This window comes from Neovison vison, chromosome 6 (genome assembly GCF_020171115.1).
Source record: "Neovison vison isolate M4711 chromosome 6, ASM_NN_V1, whole genome shotgun sequence".
NCBI lineage: Eukaryota > Metazoa > Chordata > Mammalia > Carnivora > Mustelidae > Neogale > Neogale vison.
The window spans coordinates 222,152,774-222,177,546 of record NC_058096.1 but is presented as its reverse complement, the minus strand read 5'-3'; the positions used below and the strand labels follow the sequence as shown (position 1 = coordinate 222,177,546).

General features: G+C 59.0%; 1 protein-coding gene across 6 annotated transcripts in view; it reads left to right on the top strand.

Moving 5' to 3' along the window:
* The window catches only part of CELF5 (CUGBP Elav-like family member 5), a 49,008-nt gene extending 24,444 nt beyond the window's left edge, over positions 1 to 24,564 (top strand). The window contains exons 3-13 of one of the 6 annotated variants that reach the window (XM_044254583.1): positions 6,266 to 6,317; positions 8,218 to 8,346; positions 10,868 to 10,947; positions 12,716 to 12,862; positions 13,483 to 13,624; positions 13,720 to 13,866; positions 15,340 to 15,402; positions 15,980 to 16,063; positions 18,886 to 19,029; positions 21,210 to 21,377; positions 22,647 to 24,564. In XM_044254583.1, coding sequence (XP_044110518.1) covers positions 6,266 to 6,317; positions 8,218 to 8,346; positions 10,868 to 10,947; positions 12,716 to 12,862; positions 13,483 to 13,624; positions 13,720 to 13,866; positions 15,340 to 15,402; positions 15,980 to 16,063; positions 18,886 to 19,029; positions 21,210 to 21,337 — 1,116 coding nt within the window. In that variant the 3' untranslated portion in view covers positions 21,338 to 21,377; positions 22,647 to 24,564. Of the gene's footprint in view, positions 1 to 6,265; positions 6,318 to 8,217; positions 8,347 to 10,867; positions 10,948 to 12,715; positions 12,863 to 13,482; positions 13,625 to 13,719; positions 13,867 to 15,339; positions 15,403 to 15,979; positions 16,064 to 18,885; positions 19,030 to 21,209; positions 21,378 to 22,112; positions 22,133 to 22,646 lie in introns of those variants that run through there. The other 5 variants (XM_044254579.1, XM_044254581.1, XM_044254580.1 and 2 more) reach the window with 5 other exon arrangements.
* Positions 24,565 to 24,773: the final 209 nt, after the last annotated feature.

Sequence of the window (24,773 nt, the reverse complement as noted above, 5' to 3'; positions counted from 1 at the left end):
CTACTGAGCCTTTGAAATGTGGCAAGTGTGATTCAGGAAAAACTTGAGCAGGGGGAGGGTCAGAGGGACAAGCAGACTCCCCACTGAGCAGGGAGCCAGACATGGGGCTCGATCCCAGGACCTCAGGATCATGACCTGAGCTGAAGGCAAGCACTTCATGGACTGAGCCCCCCAGGCGTCCCCTCAGGAACAATTTCTAATGCTGTTTGAGTTAAATTTAAACTTAAACCGCCACATGTGGCTCATGGCTACCACACTGGACACCTCAAATCTAGAATGTTCTAGATCAGGGGTCAGCTACTGTGTTAGACCGCAGATATCAAATGTTCTAGACTGGGGGGTCACCTACTGTATTGGTGAGTTCAGACCTAGAATGTCCTAAACTAGGAGTCAGTCACTGTCTTGGATAGCACAGGTGTAGAATGTTCTAGACCACGGATCCACTACCATCTTGGTGCAGACCTAGAATGTTCTAGACCCAGGAACACGATTCAGTGTCATCTTATTATGTCTAGATTGTGAGTCTCAGTTTGATACCAGCTCATGACTGGAGAGGCGGAGGGGGAGGAATTGTCAACAATACCCAGAAACCGTCCCTGCCACGTCCCCAAGCCTGTGCTGTCACCGTCCTGACCTCTGTGGTAACTGACCCCTGATTTTCACGTTCTCTGCACTTACGACCAGATCTCTGAAACCCTGGGCTGCTCTTCCCCACTTGCTCTTTCCCCACGGTGGACGGACCCACAGTACACGGAGTCTTTACCGTCTGCATTTTTCTTTCACTTAGCGCGACGCTGTAGAGGGTCGGCATCCCCTGTGGTGCCGCGCCCCAGCCGCGGGTGCCTTCTCACGGCTGGCTGGCATTTCACCGCACGAAGCCGCCGTTGACTTGTCCGTCCTCCCGTTGGTGGACACCCGCGTCCTTTCCAGCTTTTGCCGTGACAGACAGAGACCCTCGTCTGCGCTTTGTGTCTGGTGGGCACGTGCCACGCTTCCTCCGGCCGCAGCCGGGAGCTCCCACCCCGAGTACGCGTGCCTTCGGCTTCTGGAGCTGATGCCCCCCTGCCTAGTGAAGGGGTCGGACTTGCGGGGGAGCCTCCTCTCCCCCCCCCCGACCCCGAGGGGACGCACAGATCTGCCATCAGCACACTCAGAGCCTCGTTCGCGGCTGGCGGCAAGAGTGCCGGGGGGTGGGCTGCTGGGGGGGGGGGAGTCCCTGTGCATGTCAGCCGCATCGGAGCAGGGATGTCTGAGCGCAGCCCCCCCAGGCATCTCCACCAGAAGACGGACCAGCAGCAGCATGAGGGGAGCCCCGTGTGGGAAGAGCCCCCACCCCAGGCGGCTCATGTGCCCCCACACACCCGCACAGGGACCCCGGGGGAGTTAGGGGGCCAAGGCAGCCACCATCCTTCCTGTCCCCTGCCTCCCCTCAAAAACCCAAGTGCCTGTGTGTGTTGGGGGGGACAGGGTGGAGTGGACACCTGCGTCTTTTTATCTCTAAACCAGGAGGGGAGGGTGAGCTGGGTCATCTGCTGGCTCCGTGCCCCCCCCCCCGGGCAGGGAACAGGCAAGCCCCCTCCACAAATGCTGCTTCTGAAGCGAGTTCCAGCTCCCATGTCTGAGTGTGACAGCGGCGTCCGTGGGGGATGTGGTTTAATCAAATCTCGGCATTCTGGAATAGGATCCTAAATTGAATAACAGAATCCCAGAATAGAACCCAGAACGGACCGCAGGCCCCTGGAATCCACGCTGAGCAGAGGACTCAGATTGCAGCAGAGGCTTTTTGTGGGGCTGTCAGACCCCAGGATGAGGTTCCTGGAGATGACACAGGCCCGTGGGGACAGTGAGGCGGGGGGCAGGTGGCCGGTCCAGCCCTGTCTCTGAGAGGCTGTGCCGTTAGCGCGGGTACTGTCTCTTTCTTCGGGAGGGTCTTGAGGGGCAAAGGACATCCTGGATCTGGCGTCTGCCCTGCACCCCAGAAAGGGCTAAGTTTGTCTGTCTGTCTGGGGGTCCCCCCACAGACCCCTCCTGAAAACCCTTTCTATGTGCACAGGGATTTCTGAAGTGGCCCCCTTGCAAGACCCCCTCCCATGTCCCATGACCTGACTCTGGTGCCAAATGTCCAGGGCTCTGACCCTCCCAGGCCTCAGTTTCTTCATCTGTGAAATGGGATTGCGGAAGGGCTTTGAGGCTCCTGTGAGGGGACAAGGCGCGTTGCTGAGCTCGCTGTGGGAGCTTGGAAAATCCATGCTGAACGAACGAAGGAATGAATGAAGGAAGGAACTGTCCCAGACACGTGGAGCCTGCAGGACTCGGGGCCAGTGGGGAGGAAGGCTGGGAAGCCACCCCCAGGCCAGAAGGAGCCACAGAGGCACCTAGAGCCGGACAGCCGCGTGGTCTGTTTGGCAGGGAGGCTGGGTTAGGCACTGGGGCTGCAGGTGGAGGGGAGGCTGCAATAGTGGCCAGGCATCACCTTGCTTTCTCCTCCTCCCTTCCACCGGGAAACGACCTAGCGGGGGCCTCTACTGGGCCCCCACGTCCTCTAAAGGCACAACTTTGCATCTTCTAAAGGACCATCTTTGGGACCCCAGCCTGACCTCCGGAGACACCTCCTGCCATCCCTCCCCCAGTGGCCTCGGTTTCCCCATCTGTAATAATACATAGTTCAGACATGAGGGACCCTGGTTTCTTGATGGTGCGTGGCTTGGTTGAAGTCACCCAGCAAAGGTTGGGGGACAGAGCAAGGACTGGGTCTCATCTACCTAAAGCATGCCCACCCCAAAGACACAGACGCTCCCCCAGAGCCCCGGCCCACAGGCCCCTTGGCTGGAGGGTTGGCTGGACCTGGAGGAAACCAGGAGATTGGGCCTCTGCTTTGATTTTCTCCGTTCCCTTTCTGATTTGCCCATCTGTAGAGTAAGAAGGCTTCCATCTCATGAAGTTGTTTAGAGATTAAATGAGTCGGTGGAGGTAGGTATTCCTCCAACGTGAGAAACTACGCCCCCCACCAAACTCTTACTCATACTTCAAAACCCTCTACAGACTTTCCATCTTCACTGAAGCCCCAGCATAGCCTTTGGCTCTCCACTGCTCTATGCTCTACGGTTTCCCAGGGGGTTGTCCCCACCTCTGCCTCAATCCTGATTGCTTAGGTCTGGGAGTGTCTGTATCTGCCTCTGTCTCCCCTCCTTCCAGATGAGAGGGTCCTCCTTGGGGCTGCAAAATTACTCAGCACGGGGCACACCAGGAATGTTCTTGAATAAATGAAAGGAGGAAGGGAGGGGGCAGGGAAGGGATGCAACCGTGGGGAGTCAGGGAAGGTGCAGGAGGGAGGAAGGGCACTAGGCAGAGACCTCGGTGGGACAGATGGAGAGAGGGAGCCGGAAGGAGGTGGGCAGAGCCAGATGGGCGGGCAGGGGCGACAGGAGGGGTGGGTGTGGGGAGACCCAGCTTCCCTCCCCCCCCCAGCCCCCCCCCCAGCGCCCCGCGCCGCACGCCTCCTCCCGGCCTCTGGCGGGCGGATCGACTGCGCCCGCCTGGGCGTCGGGCTCGGGCGCGGGGAGCGAGGCGCGGGGCCGGTGCGTGCGTGCGGCGTGTGCGCGCCTGTGCGCCCAGGGCCGGCCGGGCGGGCGGCGGCACGTGGAGGCCAGCCTGGCGCGCGTCTCCAGGCCGGTGGGTAAGGCGGGCCGCCGGGTGCGGATGGCCAGGCCTCCGAGCCTCGGCTTTGGAGCGGGAGACTGGGGAGGAGGGGACTGCCCGCCTGGCTTCTCGGGACCGCACCGGGACTCTCGGCCCGAGCCCGAGCTGACCCGGGAGGGGGAAGGGGTCTCCCAGGAGGAGGCGGAAGGTCCCAGGCTCGGCAGCGGGCGGGGGAGATGGGGCGCAGGGACCCAGGCCGCGAGAATGGGGCGGGGGTGGAGGGTGCGGTGATGGGGACAGGTTCCCTCCCCGTGGCCCCCTCCCTCGCTCCCTCCCTCAGCTCATCCATCTCCAGAAGATTATATTTAAATATCTCTTTTGTGCAAGGCAGGAGCTGGGCTCGCCCCTAAGAGGCGGTTTCCATGGCAACAACAATTGCCAGCTTCCGTGTGGTGAATCAGCGTTGCCATGGCAACCCCATCCTCATCTGCCCAAGGTGCTGGGAGGAGGGAGGAGGTGAGGGCCAGCGGAGGCGGGGCGGGAGGGGTGGGGGCGAACCGGAGGCCGGAGCTCAGGTGCCCCCGCTCCTCCCACCTCCCTTCACAACCTCAGTCTGCCCCCAGCCCAGAAATGGTCCCGTCTGGTTAAAATAATCCCCGCTCCTGCCTCCAGCTAGCTGGGTGTGGTACCCAGGTGGAGAGGGGGCGTGTGCGTGTGCGTGTGTGTGCACACGTGGTGGGGGAAGGGAGATGTGGTTTGGTCTTTCGCAGGTGGTCTGGGTCCCTCTGAAGGTGTGGCTGGGTGGCAGGAATCGGGGACGCCGGAAGGCCTCTCTGCTTCTGGGGCTCCCAAGGCTGAGTTCAGATTGAGGCAGCCCATTAGGAGCTGGGGAACAAACACTCAGAATGGGAGGGGCGCGGGTGGGGTAGGGAAGCTGGAGAGATGGAGGGGGCGGGGGCTCAGGGAAAGAGGGCGCAGAGTGAGGGACGGGCCTCCGATGGCGTGGGGAGGCTCAGAACTGAGATAGGGTCAAAGACAAGGAGAAGGAGATTTGGGGGTTCAGAGTCGGAGAGGGGTCTCTACTCATAGGACTGGGTAGAAAGATCCTTAAAATTTTAAGTCTAGGAAGGCTTAGTGCCTTGACTCGTCCACCATGACCTTGGACAAAGAGTCTGGGCCTTGATGTTGACATCTGTAAAGCCTGGTGAAAACTGAGCCTCTCTCTGGAGCTTGCTGGGTGTCTGTACAGCGTCTAGAAAGCTGACATACTCAAGCACCTTTTCTGAATGGCCATGGGGATGGTCTGACCTGGGAGGGGGTCTGGGGTGGGCCCTCGTTCCAACCCCAGGTCGGGCACAGACATCCCAGCCACACTTCCATGCTGGCGTGTGCCGGCCACTTCTTTCTGGTCAGTTCAATTTGGCAAGCCTCTCGGATTCTCCCTGCCTGGTGTGGAGAGAACTGCCTGCTCTGAGAAAGCAAGATGTAGACACTTCCTGCCCTGAGGCAGAGGGAAGAAGGAACCCAGCGGGGTGGAAAGATGGCCTGCTTGGGGACATTTGAGCTGGGTTTTGAAGGATGAATAGGAGTTCACCAGGAGCCGCAAGGCTTGGAGAGAGATTCTGTTCTCAAACCAGTGGAGAAGCAATGTCACGCATTTCCCACATCCCTTGAGTTTTTCTCAAATACCCACGTTAGCTCACCCCTATGGCCGGGTCAGTTTGGGGGTGGGGATTAGAGGAGGATTTCTTCCATTAAACATCATTTTCAGTGCTGGGGGGGGCGGGGGGTTGGAGAACAGAAGTGTTCAGAACAAGGAGTCCAGATTGAAAGCTGGTCCACTCAGGTAGGACAGTCCTCGCACCCAGGGCTCAAAGAGCCCTCTTATCGGTTACTGCTGGGTGACAAACACTCAACCATTTTATTTGTTGATTCTGCAGGTTAGTAAGCTCAGCCTGGGCTCAGCTGGGTGGCTCTTCTGCTGGTTTCCCCTGGGTTCATTCATGCAGTGGTGGACAGGGCTTGCCGGGATGAGCTAGGACTGGCCAGCCTCACTCCCATGTGCTGTTTGGCAGTGGGGCCTCTCAGGGCATGAGGTCTTTCTTCCTGTTCTGCTTGGGCTTGTCACCTGGGCTTGTCCCAATGTCAGCTTTCCAAAAGAGGAAGCTGCAAAGTCTCTCAAGGCCAGAGCCTGGAACTCCCACCACTTCCTTTCCATGAACTTCCACGGGTCAGAGCAAGTCACAAAGCCAAGTCCAGATACAGAAAGGTGGGGAAACAGGCTCCAGTTTTTTGTGAGAAAAACTGCAAAGTCAAATATGCAGAGACTAGAGGTGTTGGACATCTTTGCAAAGAGCCTACTACACCTGGGAAGGCAAAGAGGCTTCCTACAGCAAGAAATATTGTGAACGGTTTTGAAGGTAAAGTAAGAGTTTTCCAGACAGCAATGAGCAAAGCCCCGTCGGTGGGACCATGTGTCACTTGTTTGACTGGTTTGCTGCTGGAAGTTGGTGGGATGCTGTGCCTCGGGGAGGTGGGCAGGGTGCCTGGCAGAGCTCAGGTGAAGCCCTCACCCCTGATGTCCCCACTGTCAGCCTCGACCTCCTCCTCCCCTCTCTCTCCACAGATGGCGCGGCCAATCCAGGTGAAGCCGGCGGACAGCGAAAGCCGCGGAGGTAGTTGTCATCTCTCCGTGGCCACCAGGCTGGGAGGTGGCAGAAGAATGGGGGAAGGGGAGGACCCCTGATCAGAAGGCTGTAGCTGTCCCCTCTAGTCTCACATACCTCATTGTGGTGGGAGAGGCAGAGTCTCCTGGCTAGAGTAGGCGCAGGAGAGCAGGGGGGGTGTGTCCCCTCTTCCAAACCACAGTGCCACAGGCCTAGGAGTGAAGGAGTGGGGGGGGCAGGTGGCTAGGTCCAGTTGCTTGTCCCTAGATCTTAAAATGCCCCACTCCCCGTGGGGTGCAATACTGGGGGTCTTCTGAGGCAGAGGGGCTGGGATCCCTGAAGGGACCCCTCAGGGGGATTACTGTGTGTGTGTGCACGTGCGTGTTTGTGTATATGTGAGCATGCATACCTTGGCACGCCTGTATGCAGATGTGTGTGAGCAGGGCGCATGTGCACGTGTGTTTCTGTGGCTTATGTGGTGGGGCTTCCTGCCGGCCTGTGTGCACGCCTGGCCTGGGCGTGGGCGTGTGGGTAGAATTGTGAGTGCCTGACTGTTCCGGGCTGGGCGTGTGGGTATGTGGGCTGAAGGCCTGGCGTCTGCGTAGGTCTGGACTGTGTTGGGGATGTGACCATAGGAGTATGCTTGGCTGTCCCCAGTGGCACCCAAGTCTAGCCGTTCTTGGAGATTTTCCTACCCCCTCCCCACTTCAGGTGGATTGGGGGCTGAGGCGGAGCATCCAGCCTTGGGGGTGGTGTGTGGGGCAGGGCGGTTAGGACTCCTGAGTATGTGTAGGAGCCTGGTACAGCCCATCTGGGCTGGGACCTGTTTTCATAGTCTCCAAGCAGGCTGCTCGTGTAGGTCAGGGATTGGGACGGGGTGTGTGGGGGGTGGTCTGCATGTCTCCGTCTCTTCTCTTCTCTCTCTCACTCTTAATAATTCCTCTTCTTCTTCTTCTCCTCCTCCTCCTCCTTCTGTCTGTCTTTCTGTCTCTCTCTGTCTCAACTTCTCTTCTCCCTCTCCATACCTCTTTCTCGCCCATCTTTTCTCCTTCTGTCTCTCTGGTTCTCTCTCTTTATGTGTCTCTCTTTGTCTCTTACTGTCTCTCTCTCTGACTGTCTCTGTCTCTGTGTTTCTCCCTGTCTCTCTCTCTCTCTCTCTCTCATCTGTCTCTTTCCCTGACTCTCAGTCTCTCTGCGTCTATGCCTCTCTTCCATCCCCATGAGTGACAGCTGCCAGAGAACAGGTTTCCATAGTAACCCAGCTCACCATCCCTGGGAGATGAAGCTGCCATGTTCCTGATTACAGGGGAGCAGCCCAGTTTCCAGAGGGAGCAGGACTCTCGGGCCTCATACGGGAGAGGCTGGCCAGCCAGGCCTCCAGCCAGACCCCCACCCCCACCCCAGCAGATGGGGGCTCCAGGCTTCCCGCCCCTGGTCCTGTGCGCACAGGTGCCTTCACTCATTCAACAGACATTGACTGCCTGGCCCCTGCTGAGGGTAAAGGGGCCATCAGCGCTCACCCCCACTGGGAAATCTAGATGGCAGACAGACAGACAGGGACCCAGGCCAGGCAGTTCGTACACTAGTACTGTGTGGGCTCTCCGCGAGCGAGGAGAGAGACCTCTCCGCCCGGAGGGTGGGAGCCGGGAAGCGGTCGGAGGCCCTGAAGGGTTGAAGGGAGGGCGTCCAGGAGGGGGGCGCCGCGTGAGCCAAGGCTTGGAGATGAGCCGAGCATGGCACGTGGGAGGATGGAGAGGCCCAGAGCAGGGAAGCGCGCGGCTGTGTCCTCCCACACGCAGGCAGAGCAGGGGCCAGCCGTGCTCCCCCCACGCCCTGCTGCCTCCATTCTGCCGGAGGGACCGAGAAATTCCCGGAGGCCAGGACGCGGCTGAGGGGGTGTCTCCGCCCACAGGAGACCGGAAGCTGTTCGTGGGGATGCTGAACAAGCAGCAGTCGGAGGAGGACGTGCTGCGGCTGTTCCAGCCCTTTGGGGTCATCGACGAATGCACCGTGCTGCGCGGGCCTGACGGCAGCAGCAAAGGTGACCGGCCGGGGGCGGGGATGGCCCGGGGGCGGGGCTGGGCGCGGGGGAGGAGGGGTTTGGCTCCTGGGGGAGGGGCCTGGGGCGGGGCGGGGTTTGGTTCCCGGAGCGAGGCCCGGCGCTTGAGAAGGCGGGATTGCCTCCTGGGGTGGGGCGGGGCACGTGGGACGGGGGTGGGGGTTCGGCTTCTGGGGGCGGGGCCGGGCCCTCGAGAAGGTGGGGTTGGCTTCTGGGGGCGGCCTGGGGATAGGGGAGGGCGGGTTTGTCTCTTGAGAAAACCAGATGGGCTTCTGGGGCGGGGCGGGGCACATGGGCGGGCGGGGTTGGCTCCTGGGAGAGGGGCCTGGCACGTGGGTGGGCGGAGCTGACTCCTGGGGGTGGGGCCAGACACTTGAGAAGGTGAGGTTGGCTTCTGGGGCGGGGCGGGCCACGTGGGAGGGTGGGTTTGGCTCCTGGACGTGCGGCCGAGCACTTGAGAAAGTGGGTTTGGGGGTAGGGGCGCCTGGGTGGCTCAGTGGGTTAAAGCCTCTGCCTTCGGCTCAGGTCGTGATCCCAGGGTCCTGGGATCGAGCCCCTCATCGGGCTCTCTGCTCGGCAGGGAGCCTGTTTCCTCCTCTCTCTGCCTGCCTCTCTGCCTACTTGTGATCTCTGTCTGTCAAATTAAAAAAAAAAAAAAGTGGGTTTGGGGGGCACCTGGTGGCTCAGTTGGTTGGCCGCCTGCCTTGGCTCAGGTCATGATCCCGGAGTCCTGGGATCTAGTCCCGCATCGGGCTCCCAGCTCCAGTCTGCTTCTCCCTCTGACCTCCCCGCTCATGGTCTTTCTCACTCTGTCTCTCTCTCAAACAAATAAATAAAATATTTTTTTTTAAAAAAGCAAGCAAGCAGCAAGCAAGCAGGCGGGTTTGGCTCCTGGGGACCCTGCAGGGACCTTGAGAGGTGGGGTTTGCTTCTCGGGCAGGGCGGGAACGGGGGGGCGGGGTTGACTCCCGGGGTGGGGCCAGGCGCTTGAGAAGGCGGGACTAGCTTCTGGGGAGGGGCGGGGCACGTGGGGGCGGGGTTTGGCTTCCGGGGGCGGGCGGGGCCTATTGAGAAGGCGGGGTTGGCTCCGGGAGGCGTGGGCTGTGTGGGCGGAGACTGTCCTTTCCCGCCTGGTCCGACCGGCGCTCCGCCTGTGCCCACCTAACTGTGGGACAGTTTCGCGTAGACCGTCTGTGTGATCCTGGCTGAGCATCTGGAAAAGACTTTCATGGTCCGCAGAGACCTGTTTCCCTGTCTGCCCACGTGACTGTGCCTGCGAAGGGCATCACTCCACCTGCGTCTTTAGTCTCTGACCTTTTCTGCCTTAGTGTCTAAATGACTATTTCTGCCTAGCTCTTCGTGTGTCTGGAGGTCTTTGTCTGTCTACCTGTCCTACCTTTTGGGGTTCACCTGTCAGGCACCAACTGTTGCCTTGCCTATCTCTGGCCCTGGAAACTTTTTATCTTCTAAGGACAGAATGTATCCCGTGGTCCCTAGTTGCTTGTCTCTCTCTCTCTCTTTAATTATTTTTATTTCTAAATGTTTTTTAAAGTTTATTTAATCATCTCTACACCAAATGTGGGGCTCAAACTCACGACTCGAAGATCAAGAGTAGCATACTCTGCTGACTGAGCCAGCCAGGAACCCTTCTTTTCTTTTCTAATTGATATTTACATACTGTAAAATCTACCTTTTGCAAGCGTACAGCTAAGTGCTTTCCAGTATGTTCAAGAAATTGTGCAACCATTGCCACGCTCCAATTCTAGAACATTCCATTGTCCTACCCCACCCCCAGTCTGCCTGGCTCTTCCACAATATGCCCGTCTGGAACTACGTCTAGTAGCCTCTCCTATGACTCTGTGTCCGAATTTGCCTGTGTCTCATGGTCCCTGGCTGCCTTGGCTGCGTGATTTCTGATTTCTTCCTGTGTGGCCAGCCGGCTGGGTCTGACCTGTCTGGTATTTATTTATTTATTTTCTGTCCCCATCTTTCCAACTCTGGTCACATGGGCCTGCGTGTCTAGGTCTGAATGTATCTGTGCCTGAATGCGCCCAGAGGACTGAATCTCAGTGCCTCTGTCTGAACGTTTGTCACCTTCTCTCTGCATATCTGATTACAACTGGATCTCACCATGTCAGCGGCTGGTGGCTGGGGGCTGTTCCCTAAGCCCGTGCCCTTCACTTGTTCTAGGGGGCAGGACCTGCCCCTCCCCCGGACTGCACACTGCCTCACAGTGCCTGTCCGGCCATGCGAGCCACCAACACCTGTGAAGCTGGTGGCTTTCTGAGCGAATGAGAGGCCACCGGGCTGACATCATACTCTGTGTGCTCTTCTTATTGCCTGATCCCTTATTGTCCAGCTGTCTGTCTGAACACATGACTGGCTGGCTGGCTGTTCTGACCGTCTGACCCGCCGCCCGGGGCTCCCAGTCCCCTAACCTGTGGCCCCTCCCCACCCAGAAAGACCCTATTACCCCTCACGCGTGCTCCTTCTCTTGGGCCAGGCTGTGCCTTTGTGAAGTTCTCCTCCCACACCGAGGCCCAGGCAGCCATCCATGCCCTGCACGGCAGCCAGACCATGCCGGTGAGTAGGGACCGCCCTGGGCCACGGAGCTGGGCGTGCGGAAGGGGGGAGGGGACAGGGACAAAACCTCTCTCTACCATTCCCGCCATCCCGTAGCCACTTGCTGTTCATCAGTAAGGCACAGGCGGAGAGAGAGGCGGAGTCCCTGATGGTGGTGTGGGCACAGGTATGCAGGTGAGTGTGCGGTTGTGCATGTGTGGAGCACACGCGTGTGTGAGCAGGTCCGTGTGGGAGTGTGCCTGGAGGTACTGCCAGTGTGTGGCTGCGTGTGTGTGTAAGAGAGGACATGTGAGTGTGTGTGGTTGTTAGCAGGTGACTTAACGTGCAAATGAGGTGTGTGTATGTGAGAATATGGATACGCGTGTGCTGCTGCACGTGTCAGTGTGTCGAACGGGTGTGTTTGTGTGAGTGGCTTGTGCAGCGTGCGTGTAGGTGTGTGCACATGTGTGTTTATACATGTGTGTACTGAGTGCACGTGAGTGTGTGGGTCTGCCTGGCTGATGTGGCGGGAACGAGCGCAGCACGCTTCTGTGGGCATCTGTGAGGGCACGTATGTAAGTGTGTGGATGGGCGGGGGTGTGTGTGAATATGCGTGTATGTGATTGCATGTGTACACGTGTGATATGGGCCCCTGAGCGCACCGTGTGAGTGTGTGTATGCAACTGTGTGACGTGCGTGGTGCGTGCAAATGTGTGCACACATTTCGGACTCTTCGTGTCTGAGTGAGTTTGTGTGAGTGTGTGTGCATGTGTGTATGAGTGTACAAGAGGGTGTCCTGGAGGGCGGGACCTGAGGGGTGGTGTGGCTTTGTGAAGGCCAGCAGGGGAACGTGGGGCGGGGGGCTGTGACAACAAGGATGGAGGTGGGGCGCGCAGAGGTGCAGGGGAGAGGGCGGGAGGGGCTGCAGCCCTCGGCCGAGGAGCACGGGGTTCTCGGGGTCATGAGGAGCCATGGAAGGTTTTGACAGCGCAGGGAAGGGGCCAGGTCGGTTGGAAATGTCCCCTGGGCCAGAGCGGGGATGGGTAGGGGGCAGGCCTGCGGCGCGGAGAGGCGGGGAGAGGCGGAGGAGGACAGGCTCCGCGCTGGGAGTAGCCCCGCCCCCTGGGGGAGGGGCCAGGAGCCACAGTCGCGGTACAGAAAAGGCCGGATCTGCCACAGAGGGTACAAGCCCTAGAGAACCATCCCCCCTCTTAGCTGCACTCAAATGGGAGTGAGGAGCAGGGCAGCGTCAGAGCCTCCAGGCCTCCCATGCTGGGCACTCGGGCCTCAGTCGTAGCCCCTGGAGGCAGGATTCGGGCTCACCAGGAGGTCAGGCTTTCTCCCACGCTCGCAGCTGACCAGTGATGGGGCGCATCTGGGAGCGAGCTCTCCAGCAAAGGGGGCATGTCCCTTCTCGGGTTGGGGTCTCACCTGTCCTCAGGTGTGAGTGACAGCTCTAGGGTCCTTCACCCGGGTCCCACCAGTTGGACTCTCCATTTTTGAGAGCGTGGCTGATAGTCAGGGTCCTCTACTGGGTCCCAGACGCGGCCCCCTGGGCGGGGAGGCCCCACCTGTGCCCACAGGCAGCTGTACACGGTCAAGTGCGAGACCCAGGATGCTGATCTCTGAGCTGTTCTCGCTGTGAGGTCCGTGTCCTGCAGCTCGGCGCCCACGGGTAGGACTGGCTGCTGTGCTCCCCCAAGGGCCAGAGCTGGCGTGGTTCCACGAATCCCAAAGTCCTGGCTACCTCCCTCCTTCTTTCCCTCCTTGCTTGCCGCTGCCCCTGCAGGGTGCCTCCTCCAGCCTGGTGGTCAAGTTCGCCGACACGGACAAGGAGCGGACCCTGCGGCGCATGCAGCAGATGGTGGGGCAGCTGGGCATCCTGACGCCGTCCCTCACCCTGCCCTTCAGCCCCTACAGTGCCTACGCCCAGGCTGTGAGTGACCACAGCGGCTGCACTTCCGTCTCCAGCAGGGCTCCCCACACCACTCGGGGGGGTCCGGCTCAGTCTCTCTCTCTCCATGCATGCTCTGTTGGGGGTTCTGCCTCTCTGCTCATCTTTCTGTCTCTTCCTACTCTCTGACTCATGGTCCTATCCTGGTCATGGTTGAGTCCCCAGATCCAGGCTGATTCCTGAGCCCCCCGACCCCAGCTGAGCCCCCAGGCATGAACTGAGGCCCAAGCTGAACCCCAACTCTGGGCTGAAACGACTCCATGCTTAGGCCCTAAATCTAGGCGGAGCCTCCAAGCCAAAAGGAGCCTCTAAATCGAGGCTGACTTCACACTGAGACCCAGCCCTGGCTGAGCTCAGTGTTGGCTGATCCCCAATCCCAGACCGAGTCCAAATTCCTGACTCAGCCTTGATCCTAGACAAAGCCTTGATCCCACACTGAGCCCCAATTCCTAGCTAAGCCCTGACCCCAGCCTGAGCCAAGAGAACCGGGCTGACCCCCTCCCCTACTCAAGTCACTTGAGGACCAGGCCTCCTCCCACGAATCATGACCTCAGGGCAGGTGCCACCCGCATTGTGCACACTGACTCCCTTTCCACCCCCAGCTCATGCAGCAGCAGACAACGGTCCTGTCCACGTCGGGCAGCTACCTGAGCCCCGGCGTGGCCTTCTCACCCTGCCACATCCAGCAGATTGGCGCCGTCAGCCTTAACGGGCTGCCTGCCACGCCCATCGCCCCTGCCTCTGGTGAGAGTCTGCCAGGGGCCTAAGGATGGGTGGGCAGGGCAGGGCCAGGGCCAGGGCCAGGCTCAGGCTCCCCATGGTGCTCCTCCGTTCTGCAGGACTGCACTCACCCCCGCTGCTTGGCACCACTGCCGTGCCTGGGCTCGTGGCTCCCATCACCAATGGCTTCGCAGGGGTTGTGCCCTTCCCTGGGGGGCACCCTGCCCTAGAGACCGTGTATGCCAATGGCCTTGTGCCCTACCCAGGTAACTGGAGTGGTCCCCTGGGACCTATGGGGGGGGTGGGAGGGTGGGGAGGGTGTCTCTGGGACAAGCAGGCATTCCCATGCCATGGTCCCTGGGAACCAGAGGGACTGTCAGCTCAACAGACATGAGCAGTGGGCACAGAGAAAGAGACTATAGCAGGGTGGTTAAAACATGGGAACTTTATATCCAGACATATCTGGGGTCAAGTTTCAGTTCGGTTGTCCCTGGTGGTCTCTGTGAGTCCCTGGACCTCAGTGTCCTTACCCGGGAAATGGGTCTGATGCCATCAGTCATCTCAGGAGTTTGCACTGATGAAATTAGCACGTTGAATGCTTAGCGCGCTGTCTGTACCAAGAACAGCACCATCAATCTTAATATTAACTGTCACTGTTGAGGAAGATATCAGGACCCATATCCACTCCTACATCCAGCCATGCAGTATTCGCCATGCACTGGATTCGGCTGGGCCCTGCCTTTGCAGAGCCGAGGTCCCAGTTCTCCCCATCCTGTACCTCAGTCCCCAGGCAAGCCTCCTCCAACACCTTGCTTGGGTGAAGTAAGTCATCTGCATATCCACCATTGAGGAGAATTTGTTTTTATTTTGAAATGACTGGAACTCACAGAGAGTTTCAGTAGTACGGAGAGGTCCTGGTCCCTCCAGCCCAGCCCGCCACCCATGCTAACAGCTGACATAACAAAGCACATTGTCGAAACCAGGAGGCTGACACTGGTACAGTACAATGACCTCGACAGGAGCTGGACACCTTATGGACACTGTACCACGTTGTGTGTGCACTCGTGTGTGTGTGGGGGGGGGTCTGTGCCATGTTCTCACCGGCAGAGATTTGTGTAACCACCACCACAATGCTCCATCTCCGGGGGGTGATTCATTCCTGTGACCCCTTTATGGTCACCCCCACACACACACACCCATCCTGTAGTAACCTCTCTCCGTTCGAGCTGAATCTTTTTGCTGAAATTTCCCCCTGATGCAGCAGCTCTAGTGGTCTGGACAACCTCTCTCCTCCCCTTACTTCCTGCCCTGTGAGCAGTCAGGAGGTCACAGCCACGTGGGGGATCCGCGGGGTGTCTGATGAGTGAGGCTTGGGGTGGGAGAGAGGGAAATGGATGGGGGTGGTGGGTGGTCAGGAGCAGAAGCCTGAAGTCCTGGAGAATCCGGAGAATAAAGGGGAAGAGCGAGGGGGTCCGGCTGGGGACAGAGAGATGGGGTTAAACCTCTCTGGAGCCCTGTTCGACGTCTACCATTTCCTATCTGAGTGGCCCTGCGCCGGTTGCTTCACCTCTCTGAACCTCAGTTTTCCTACCTGTAAAATGGGGACCATACCTGTAAAACGTTTATGCAGAGGTGAAGCTGGGCGGATGTTTGTTGCTCTCCTTCGGGGCGCTAAGGATCAGGGGTGGATGGAAGATCTGCCGCCCCCGTCCCACTCAGCCCTTCCGTCTGCCCCGCAGCTCAGAGCCCGACGGTAGCCGAGACCCTCCATCCCGCCTTCTCCGGAGTCCAGCAGTACACAGGTACGCGGGCAGTCCGGCCCACTCTCGGGCGTGGCCCCGCCCCTCGGTCCCGCCTTCCTTCCCGTCTGGCCACGCCCCCTGGTAGCACCCCGCTTTTGGCCCCGCCTCCCAGGGGCCGCCCTTTCGTTTGGCCTTCTCTCTTGTACCTAGCCACGCCTCCTACTTCTGGCCCTGCCCTTTCCCAGGTTTTGGCCCCACCCCTCCTCGGCCCTCGCAGCGTCTGGTCCCGCCCCTCATATCCGGTCCCGAGTCCTCCAGGGCCCTGCCCTCAGCCTTGGCCCTGCCCCTCACACTCTGGCCCCACCCGCTCTGATCTTGTGCGGCCTTGGCCCCTCCTTCAGGCCCGCCCTCTGCTGTGGTCACTCCCCCTCCCTGATTCCAGACGTTGGCCCCACCCCCTCGAGCCATGGCTCCTCCTCACTCTTCCCTGTGCCTTGGCCCCTCCCCTAGGCCCGCCCTCCGCCGCGGGCACGCCCCGCCTCCCTCCCAAGACCAACGTGGCCCCGCCCCCGCCCTCCCCGCGCCGCCCACCGGCCTCACACCCGCCTCCGCCCTGTCTCGCTCCCGGTCTCCGCAGCCATGTACCCCACCGCGGCCATCACGCCCATCGCGCACAGCGTCCCCCAGCCGCCGCCCCTCCTGCAGCAGCAGCAGCGAGAAGGTGAGGGGGCCGCGACCTCCCCTGGGCGCCAGCCCCGCCCTCTGACCGCCCCCTCGACCTCCAGGACCCCTGGCCTGGCCTGGCCTGGCCTGGCCTGGCGTGGCGCGGGACCTCGGGGAACCGCGGCCAAGAGCACGGCCTGCGGGCCAGACAGACCTGGGTTCGTGCTCTGGGGGAACCTCATCACCCTCTCGGAGCCTCGGCTCGCTCCTCTGGAAAGTTGGAACCATAGGACTAGCGGGACTAGGGGTGACCCAGCCACCACCAGCCACCCTCCCTAGGACCGGACGAGCCTCTGAATTTTGGGGAAGGACGCTCATCTTGAGGTCGGGCGCGGGCGGCGGGTGGTGGTGGGATATCTCGGGTGAACGGAGGCTCCCCAGTAAAGTGGAAGGAGGAAGGAGTTAGATTCTGGGGTCGGACAGACCAGGATTCAGATCCACCGAGTTGTGGCTGTGCATGGTAAGGAAAACACTCACTGCCCGTGCCTCAGTTTCCTCCTCTGCAACAGGAGCGACCATCTGGGTCAAGAGGCGCTACTGGGAAGGAGGCAAGGCCGGTCCTGACCCACAGTGTGGCTCAGCACCAGGAAGGCCCTTTCGCTTGTCCATCCAGCTATAGGGGTCGGGGAGAGGTGACCCACTGGCCCCATGGCTGGGGAGCACTGGGGATGTCCTGGCCTGCAAACTGAGTTCTTTGAGGCTCTGCCCCACTTGGCCCTTGCCCTTGACCCGTGGCAGGGGGCCACTGCCAGGAAACGAGCTGAGCTTTGGAGACGAACTCGAGGCTGAAGGGTCCCCAGCTGGGCCAACCAGCCGCTGCTCTGTCCTCCGTCAGATTTTATTCCTCTGGGGGCTCAGTGGGTCAAGTCACAGCCGGCGGGCATGAGGATTTGACAGTGCTGGTAGCTCCAGTGCGGCTTTCCGCGACCTCCCGACACCCCCGCACCCCCCCCCCAAGGTGGGCCAGCACCGGCTTCGGAGAGGGCCCAGCTGCCTCGGGTCACTGTTCTGTGCATGGCTTGGACTTGGGTGTCTCCCTCCCTGCTCCCTGCTCCCACTTCCCTCCACCAGGGCTGAGGCGGTCAGAGCTAGGGCAGTGGTGATCAGCCCTGCTGTCACGAGCATTTTGGAGAGTCCCCACCTCGAGGGACAATGTACAAGACTCCCGCTCGCACCATTCTAGACCTTTGTCCGCCCCACGTCAAAGCAAAAGACAAGATAGAGCCCTGATAAAAATGGGAGACCGTGTCATGCCCACGGGCAGGTTAAAAAAATACGGTCAGGATGGCCCTTTATCCCGGCAAAGACCTCAAGCTTGCACGTGGACGTGGCACTGAGGGAAGGGTTGCGGGTGCGGGTGCGGCTGCGGTCACGCGCGGGGAGAGACGTGTCTGAAGTCAGAGGGGGATGCGCGTGGCTCAGACACCCGTGGGGAGCCGAGGGAGTGGTCGGCGGTCCCGCTGTGTGCTGTGGGGAGTGTGTGCGCGTGCGTTGTCTTCTCACGGGGTCCCCTCAGCTGGGTGCGGCTTTCCGCCTTCACCCCGTGTTTCTCGGAGATGGGGTCGCGCTCTGGCGGCTGTAACATTTGTGCCGCGGTCGAGATCACGCCGTCCACATCAGTCACGACGATCACGTTGCAACTCGCTTGCATTTTCAAAACAAGCGTTCTTGGGACGGTGGTCCCAACCAGGAAGATGAGGGTTGGATGTCCGTGGGCAATCCCGGATCTTTATTTCCTGGGATGGAGAATACTCACTTCGGGACCGAGGGGGATTTTTGGTGGTTTGGGGGTTCGTGGTTTTGGGGGACATGGGCGAAGGTCATCTGTTCGTTGGGGATGAGGGGCAGGTTTGTTGGCTGTTCATGGCTTCAGATAATGAAGGTTTTAAAATTCCACTGTTATTTGTAGCTGTTACGTAACCTCTCCATTGGGGATTCTTTGGGGAGGGGATGGTTTTGAGAGTTAGCTGTGCCTTTAAGAAGTTATTCTTGGTTGGTGTAGTATATCATTTTAAAATTCCCAGGGGGGGACGTGGAGGGGGGGCAGGGAGGGCTGCCTGGCCGGCTCAGTCAGTGGAGGACACAACTCTCCATCTCAGGAGTTCTGAGTTGAAGCCCTACACTGGGCGTGGAGCCTACTTAAAAATAAATAAAAATGTAATAAAATTACCAGGTGGCTTGGGGGCTACAGAATTTTTTTAATCTTAATTGAGGGTTTTTTATGTGTGTCATCTGAGTCCTGAAAATTATTCAAGGCTTGGAGGATTATCCACGGTTTTGAAGACTATCTCGATATGTGGGATTTGGGACTGGGGAATGACTTGTCTTATTCTGTGATCATCGGACTTGTAAGACATGAACATCGTATTTTAAAACCAGTTGTAGATTTACAGAATTAGTGCAGAGATATACAGAGTGTCCGCATACCCCACATACAATGCATCCACTGTCATAAATGGTCTGGCGTTTCCGGGTTTAAGGATTTTTTTCCGGGGTTTCCGGTTGTCTGGAATTTGGGGACTACCTGGTCTGGCATTGAGGGATTTATGTCAGTTTTGCGGGGAGGGACCATCTGAGTTTTGTAAATTGTCTGGGGCATGAGGATAATCAGAGGTTCAGGGTACCCAAGTGTGGGATTAGAAAGGCCAGGGTAAGCACACCCTGCCTCCCCTCCCCCGCGCCTGCTTCCTGGTGTCACAGGCGCCCTCCCCCAACAGCTGGAGATGCCAGAGGTGGGCTCCGGTCCCGCGCCCCTCCCCCCCGGGGGGGGTCCGCCTCCTCTCCTTGGGGGCTTTATGTCTTTCTCTCCCCTACCTGCAGGTCCCGAAGGCTGTAACCTGTTTATCTACCACCTCCCCCAGGAGTTTGGAGACACGGAGCTGACGCAGATGTTCCTGCCCTTCGGCAATATCATCTCCTCCAAGGTGTTTATGGATCGGGCCACCAACCAGAGCAAATGTTTTGGTGAGTACCTGCTTCGGGCACCCCTTCCTGCTGGCCAGCCCTGTCCCCCTGATCCGCGTGCTGCCAGGAACACGGACGTGGGAGGGCGTGGTTGGCGTGGTCAGCTAGGAGACAGGTGTGGTCCAAGAGAATCACATTTAGAAGTTAGAGTGAGCACTTATTAAGCACCTGCTGTGTGCCAGGCACGCTGCTGGGTGCTGGTACAGGGCAGCAAAGGAAGGCAACAAAATTCCTGCCCTCCAAAGCTTGCAGTCTTGCCGCACTGCCCAACAGAATTTTCTCCACTGGCGGAGATGTTCTTCTCGCCTCTGCTGTCTGAGCTATGAGCACCGCGTGGCTGCCAGGCACCTCGAGAGGGGCAGTTCAACCGGCAGGATGTTTCTGATGGCCTGGGGGGAGCAGGGCAGGATGCGGGGGAGATGGGGTAGAGAGACAGAGATAGAGAAAGAGATAAAAGTTTTAGTTTTAAGGAATCCAGATCTAAATGACCGCCCCTGGCCAGTGACTGCGGAGTTGAAAAACACAGGCTTACGGGTGGGAGGTGGAAATAAACAAGGCAGGGCGTCGGTCAGGGGGTTATGAATGGCGGGAAGAACACCGTCACCATCTGCTCCTAAGGACCCAGAAGCCGGTGTGCTGGACGTAATGTTTCAGCTGAGACCCAAACGTTGAGATTTCCCAGCCCCAGGATGTCTGGGGTACAGGGTTCCGGGCAGAGGGAGCAACACATGCAAAGGTCCTGGGGCAGAGCTGTGCCTGGTGTGTTGGAGGGCCAGCCAGGAGGCCCTCGTGGCTGGAGCAGAGAGAGGGGGAAGGTGGGAGGAGGGAAGGCCAGGGAGGGGACAGGGCAGTCCTACAGGGCCTTGGCCTCCCAAGTTCACACAGCAGCAAAGAGGCAGAACCCAGATCGGAACCAGTCCGTTTGACTCTGAAATGTGGACTCTTAATCTCACTCTGTTGTATTCCAAAGGCCAAGTCTTGCCTATTTAGCCAGGGCGTTCTGTATATACTCAGTATCCAGCCATGAAAGGCAAGAGCGGCCCCATTTTACCCAGGGAGGAAGGAGAGGCACAGGGCGGTCAAACAGCGCACTTGAGGTCACTTGGATCAGGGTCCTCTGCCAGTGCCCAGGCCCCTCCTCAGCATCCCACTTGCGGTACGAAGAAGGCGGCGTGTGGGGAAAAACCCACTCAATCCCTCTCAACAGTGAGGAGTCCTGTGCCTTCCCTGAGCCTCGGTTTCCTGATCAGTGTAGCGGGGGACAGGTGTTAGGGCAGCTGGTAGACGTGAAGACCTTATGCCCCCCACCTCCACCTTCCCCCCTGGCTCCCCAGTGGGCCTCTGCAGGACCGATCAACCCTGCCCCCACTATCTCTCCACCTGAACCCCCACCCAGCCTCTCCCCCAGAGCTCGGGGATCCCCACCTCAAATACTTGGGCATGCAGTCCCTCACCCCAAAGGGCTCCCGGCCCCTGGGGCCTCCACACCCTCCCAGGAAGCCTGCGAAGACCGAGAGGTGAGGGGCAGGAGTAGGGCCAGGTGGCCCGGGGTGGCAGGTGGAGGGAGTTGGGGCTGGTGGAAGGTTGAGGAGTGGCCGAGAAGGATGTTCCTGATGGCCTGTGGGGCGTGGGGCAGGGTCTCGGGGGATATGGGGGTAGAGAGACAGAGACAGAAACAGAGATAACAGGCAGAGAGAGGAAGAGGGCGAGAGGAACAGAGAGAGGCCACACAAGGAGGCTCACGTGGAGACAGTCTCTGATCCACAGTCAAGATCCCAGGTGGACAGCAGTGTCGGGAGGGCAAAGGGTTAGCATCCAGGGCCTGGAAGGAGGCAGGCAGCCAGGATGGGGAGGGAGGGAGAATGTGGCCCTCATGGGACCCCCCCCATGGGCCTCACCTGTTCCCTCCACCTGTGGGACGTCTCCGCAGAGCAGACCCCGGGTAAGGAAGCAAGCACCCCGTCCCCGGAGGCATGCAAGTCCAGAGGGTGTCAGAGCCAGGCGCCGGGCTGCTGTGCGTGCCCTGGCGCGCCCTCCTGCCTCCCCGGGCCCACTTGCCCCTGCGAGCGCACCCCCCCACCCCCAGGACCCCGCGAGCCGGGATGCCGGGGCCGCAGCACTGCAGGAAGCGGAGGACGCCCGCGTTGCCCACCATGGCGGGTCCGCCCCGGTCTCCGCAGGCTTCGTGAGCTTTGACAACCCGGCCAGCGCGCAGACCGCCATCCAGGCCATGAACGGCTTTCAGATCGGCATGAAGAGGCTCAAGGTGCAGCTGAAGCGGCCCAAAGACCCGGGACACCCCTACTGACCGCGCCCACAGCCGCCCGGAGGCTGCGGGCCTGGCCCAGGTGAGCCGCCAGGCGGCCCCACCCACCCCCACCCCCACCCCTACCCCGTTTTGGCCAAACACCCCCTCATTCTCTGAGCCCTCCCCAGCCCCCCGGGGATGCTGCTGGAGGCCATGAGGGGTCCCCAGCTTGGGTCGCTGTGGACAGAGCTAGACTAGATCACCCCCATCCCCCCTTCGGTTGGGGCTGGGACAGAAGGTGGAACTAGGGTCCGGGGGTGGTTGGGGAATCCTTCCAGAAGGCTTTGAAGGATGAATAGAAGTTCGCCTGAGAGGCCAGGTTTGGTGTGGGGTGGGGTGGGCTGTGGGGAGGGTCTTCTGTCCTGACCTGTGAGTCTCGCAGCTGGGCCGGGGTCGTAACTCTTCTCTGGCGTAATTCCTGCTCTGTGGGCTGGTGAGAAAGCGGAATGTTTGCCCTGCTCACCAGCCTGCCCCACCCCCGAAAAAGGTACCCCCAGACACACCCCCAAGAGTGGATTTTGCCATCAGAGAGAACAACTTTATCAACAACTAAACACCTTCTCGGGGGAAGGAACAGTGAGCCTAAGGGGCCAGTGGGGAAACGTAACTGACCGCAAGCCTTGACGAGCCTCATCTGTGGAATGGGTTCGTGGAAGTCGCCTCCCAAGACAGGGAGGATCCGCTTGGGGATGCGGTGTTTTCCCCACCAAGCCCAGGACCCGCCACCTGGAAAGCTCTTGATCATTCATTTCGGTTTTCTTTTCTCCATCACAAGCGCCGTGGTCATCAAAGCGCCGCGCCTGGGGTCTGGCGCCAAGTAGGTGCTCAGTTAGAGGCTGGGCATGCTTTTCCAACTGTCAAGTCAGCACCCCCAGATTCGCGGGTATCTGGTCACGGGATCAGGCGACTAATGCCCCCTGCACCTGAACGCTCTGGGACAGCAAGTCCTTACTGAGCACCTACTAAGCGCTAGGCGCTTGGGGCCACACCGCAGTGGTGAATGACCTGACACGGGGCGGGGCTTGGGGGCGGAGCTGCCCCTGTGGAGCTTCAGTGGCAGCGAGGGGGCAGGGGAGACCAGAATAAACCCAACTCTTGGCCCCGGGTTCCGGGAGGAAATGGGCTCAGTGGCCCCAAGTCCCTTCCCAGGCGGTTTGTTGGCCTCCGGATCTGGAAATGGACTCTCTGTGAAAGGACAGGGGCCCTTGGGTTCCCAGAACCCAGCCTGGCCAGGGCAGGGGGTGTAGGTGGGAGGCGATGTCGTAGGCCCCCCATCACCGCACCCTAACGCCCCTCCCTTCTCCGCCAGGTGAGGGGCCTTCCCACCCCAGGAGGGCTTCCCGCTTCCAACCGATCCCGGACTTTCCCGTAAATTACAACCGAGTTTGGACACCAGCCCTCCCTCTCCTCTCCCGTCTCCCTTGCCCACCCCCCTTAATGTGAAACACTGCAAAGGCCACATGGAGCGGGGAGGGGGCTTTGTGATCTGCCCCAGTGCTGGGGGGAGGGGGCTTCTGAGTTGGGGGCCAGGAGGTTCACTGCCCCCTCCTTGGTGGCTCCCCAAACTAAATCACAACTTTTCCTATATATATATATGCATATATATATAGAGCTATAGACAGTATATATATTTTTTGAGTATAGATCATGGGACCAAACTTTTCCAACTTCCTTCCATCCAAGAGATGGTGACCCTGGCCCGGTCACTCAGCAGGGACATAAGAAGGGCTGAGGATGACCGGGCCGCCCAGTGTCTCCCCATCTCCCGCTGTCATGTCAGACCAGGGCGCCGAGAAGCACTGGGAATCAGCCGCCAACGCGATACACCTCCAGGACTTTGGGCCCCTGCTGCCGACGGCTCTTGCAGGCCTTTGGGCTCAGCCAGCTCAAGTGTCCCTGGTCTTAGCTGCAGCTTCCGGACCCCCAACCCCTCCCTCACCCCAGGGCCCTGCCTTCCCCGACGTAGGCACAAAAGAGACCCCCCCACCTTCTCCACCCCCCCACCCCGTCATAGCCTTACTCATGTGACCAATAGCCCTTAGCTTTCCGTCAGGGGCAGACAGGGGCCGGGGCGCCCCCCGCCCCTCCTGCCCCCTCCCCAGGGCAGGCAGCCACCCTCCCTGCCTTCGGATCACCAGCCTGGAGTTCACGATCTCATGACCAAGATTGCCAAGCGCGTTGGACAAGCCAACCTGCACCGTCCCAGCACCCCTTTACCAGAAATACCTCTACAGATAATTTTTTTTTTTAATTTTGGTCTTTCTGAGCAGATACAAAGAAGAAAAGAGAACAAAATGGGGAAAAAAAAATCAGATGACTGGATTTTTGTTTCCTAGTCGGGGCGGGGAGGGAAGTCCTTTCGGGGCATCTCTGTATAGCTACTCAAACCGTGAAAACCCACTTTGAAGCACAGAGTCAAGTTCGTTGGACGTCACTGGGGCCTCTTGCCAAGTGAGGCGCCGAAGAACGTAATAAGCTCAAGAAAAAGAAATTTGTAAAGAAAAAAAAAAAAAAAGAACAGCATTCCCTTTTGTTTCTACCAAAATGTGTCGACTGACCCAGAAAAAAAAACAAAAACAAAAACAAAACAAAAAAAAACAAAAAAGAACACATTGCAAAAAAAAAAAAAAAAAAGAAAAGAAAAAAAAAGTCTTAATGACCAACTTGTTTCGATATTCCAGAGTTTGATAATTGTTCCAAGACACTCTAGCGTGCCTGTGTCCCGTGCGTCTGCGTGCGCGTGCCCAGGGGCCACGAGGGGGCCTCGTGCGTGTCCCCGGCACCCGCCAAGCCCTCCGCTGGGCCTGCTTGGGAGTGCGTGTGGGTGTGCAGTGGCGTGTGTCCCTCTGGCCCATGTTTACTGGCTGTAAATACCATTTTTATACTCCACATCGAAGACCTGCGTGATTTGTACGATGTACTTTATTTCTGCTACGAGTAATTTCATGAAGTTTCAACTTGCAAACCGACTTTTGGAGACAAACCGCCACACACACACACACACACACACACATAAATACACATACACACACACACACAGAAAAGGAAGACAAGAAAGGGACTTAGAGGGAACTTTGGGTTGACTTGGTTTGGATTTCTGGCTGGAGAGGTCCTTGTCACTGTGGCGTGTTCAGGTGAGAAGCTGCAACCATCATTTCAATGTCCAAATGCCTCTCTTTGGTCTGGAGAAACTGAAAGTTTATTTAATAAAAGTTTTACTTGCTAAAGGACCGGGTCCTCCCTTATTCGCCGCCTCTCGTGGATAGAGCGTGTCTGGCCCCACTGAGTTGCCTGGGCAAGAGAAGAACCCGGATTTCAGGTTAGGGGATGCAGGAGGAGATATTCTGGGAATATTTCTACACCGAGACTCCCTCTGAGACGTCCAGAAGCAGAGGCGATGGGACTTGTCCTTCTCCAGGAGAGCAGGTGCCTGTGG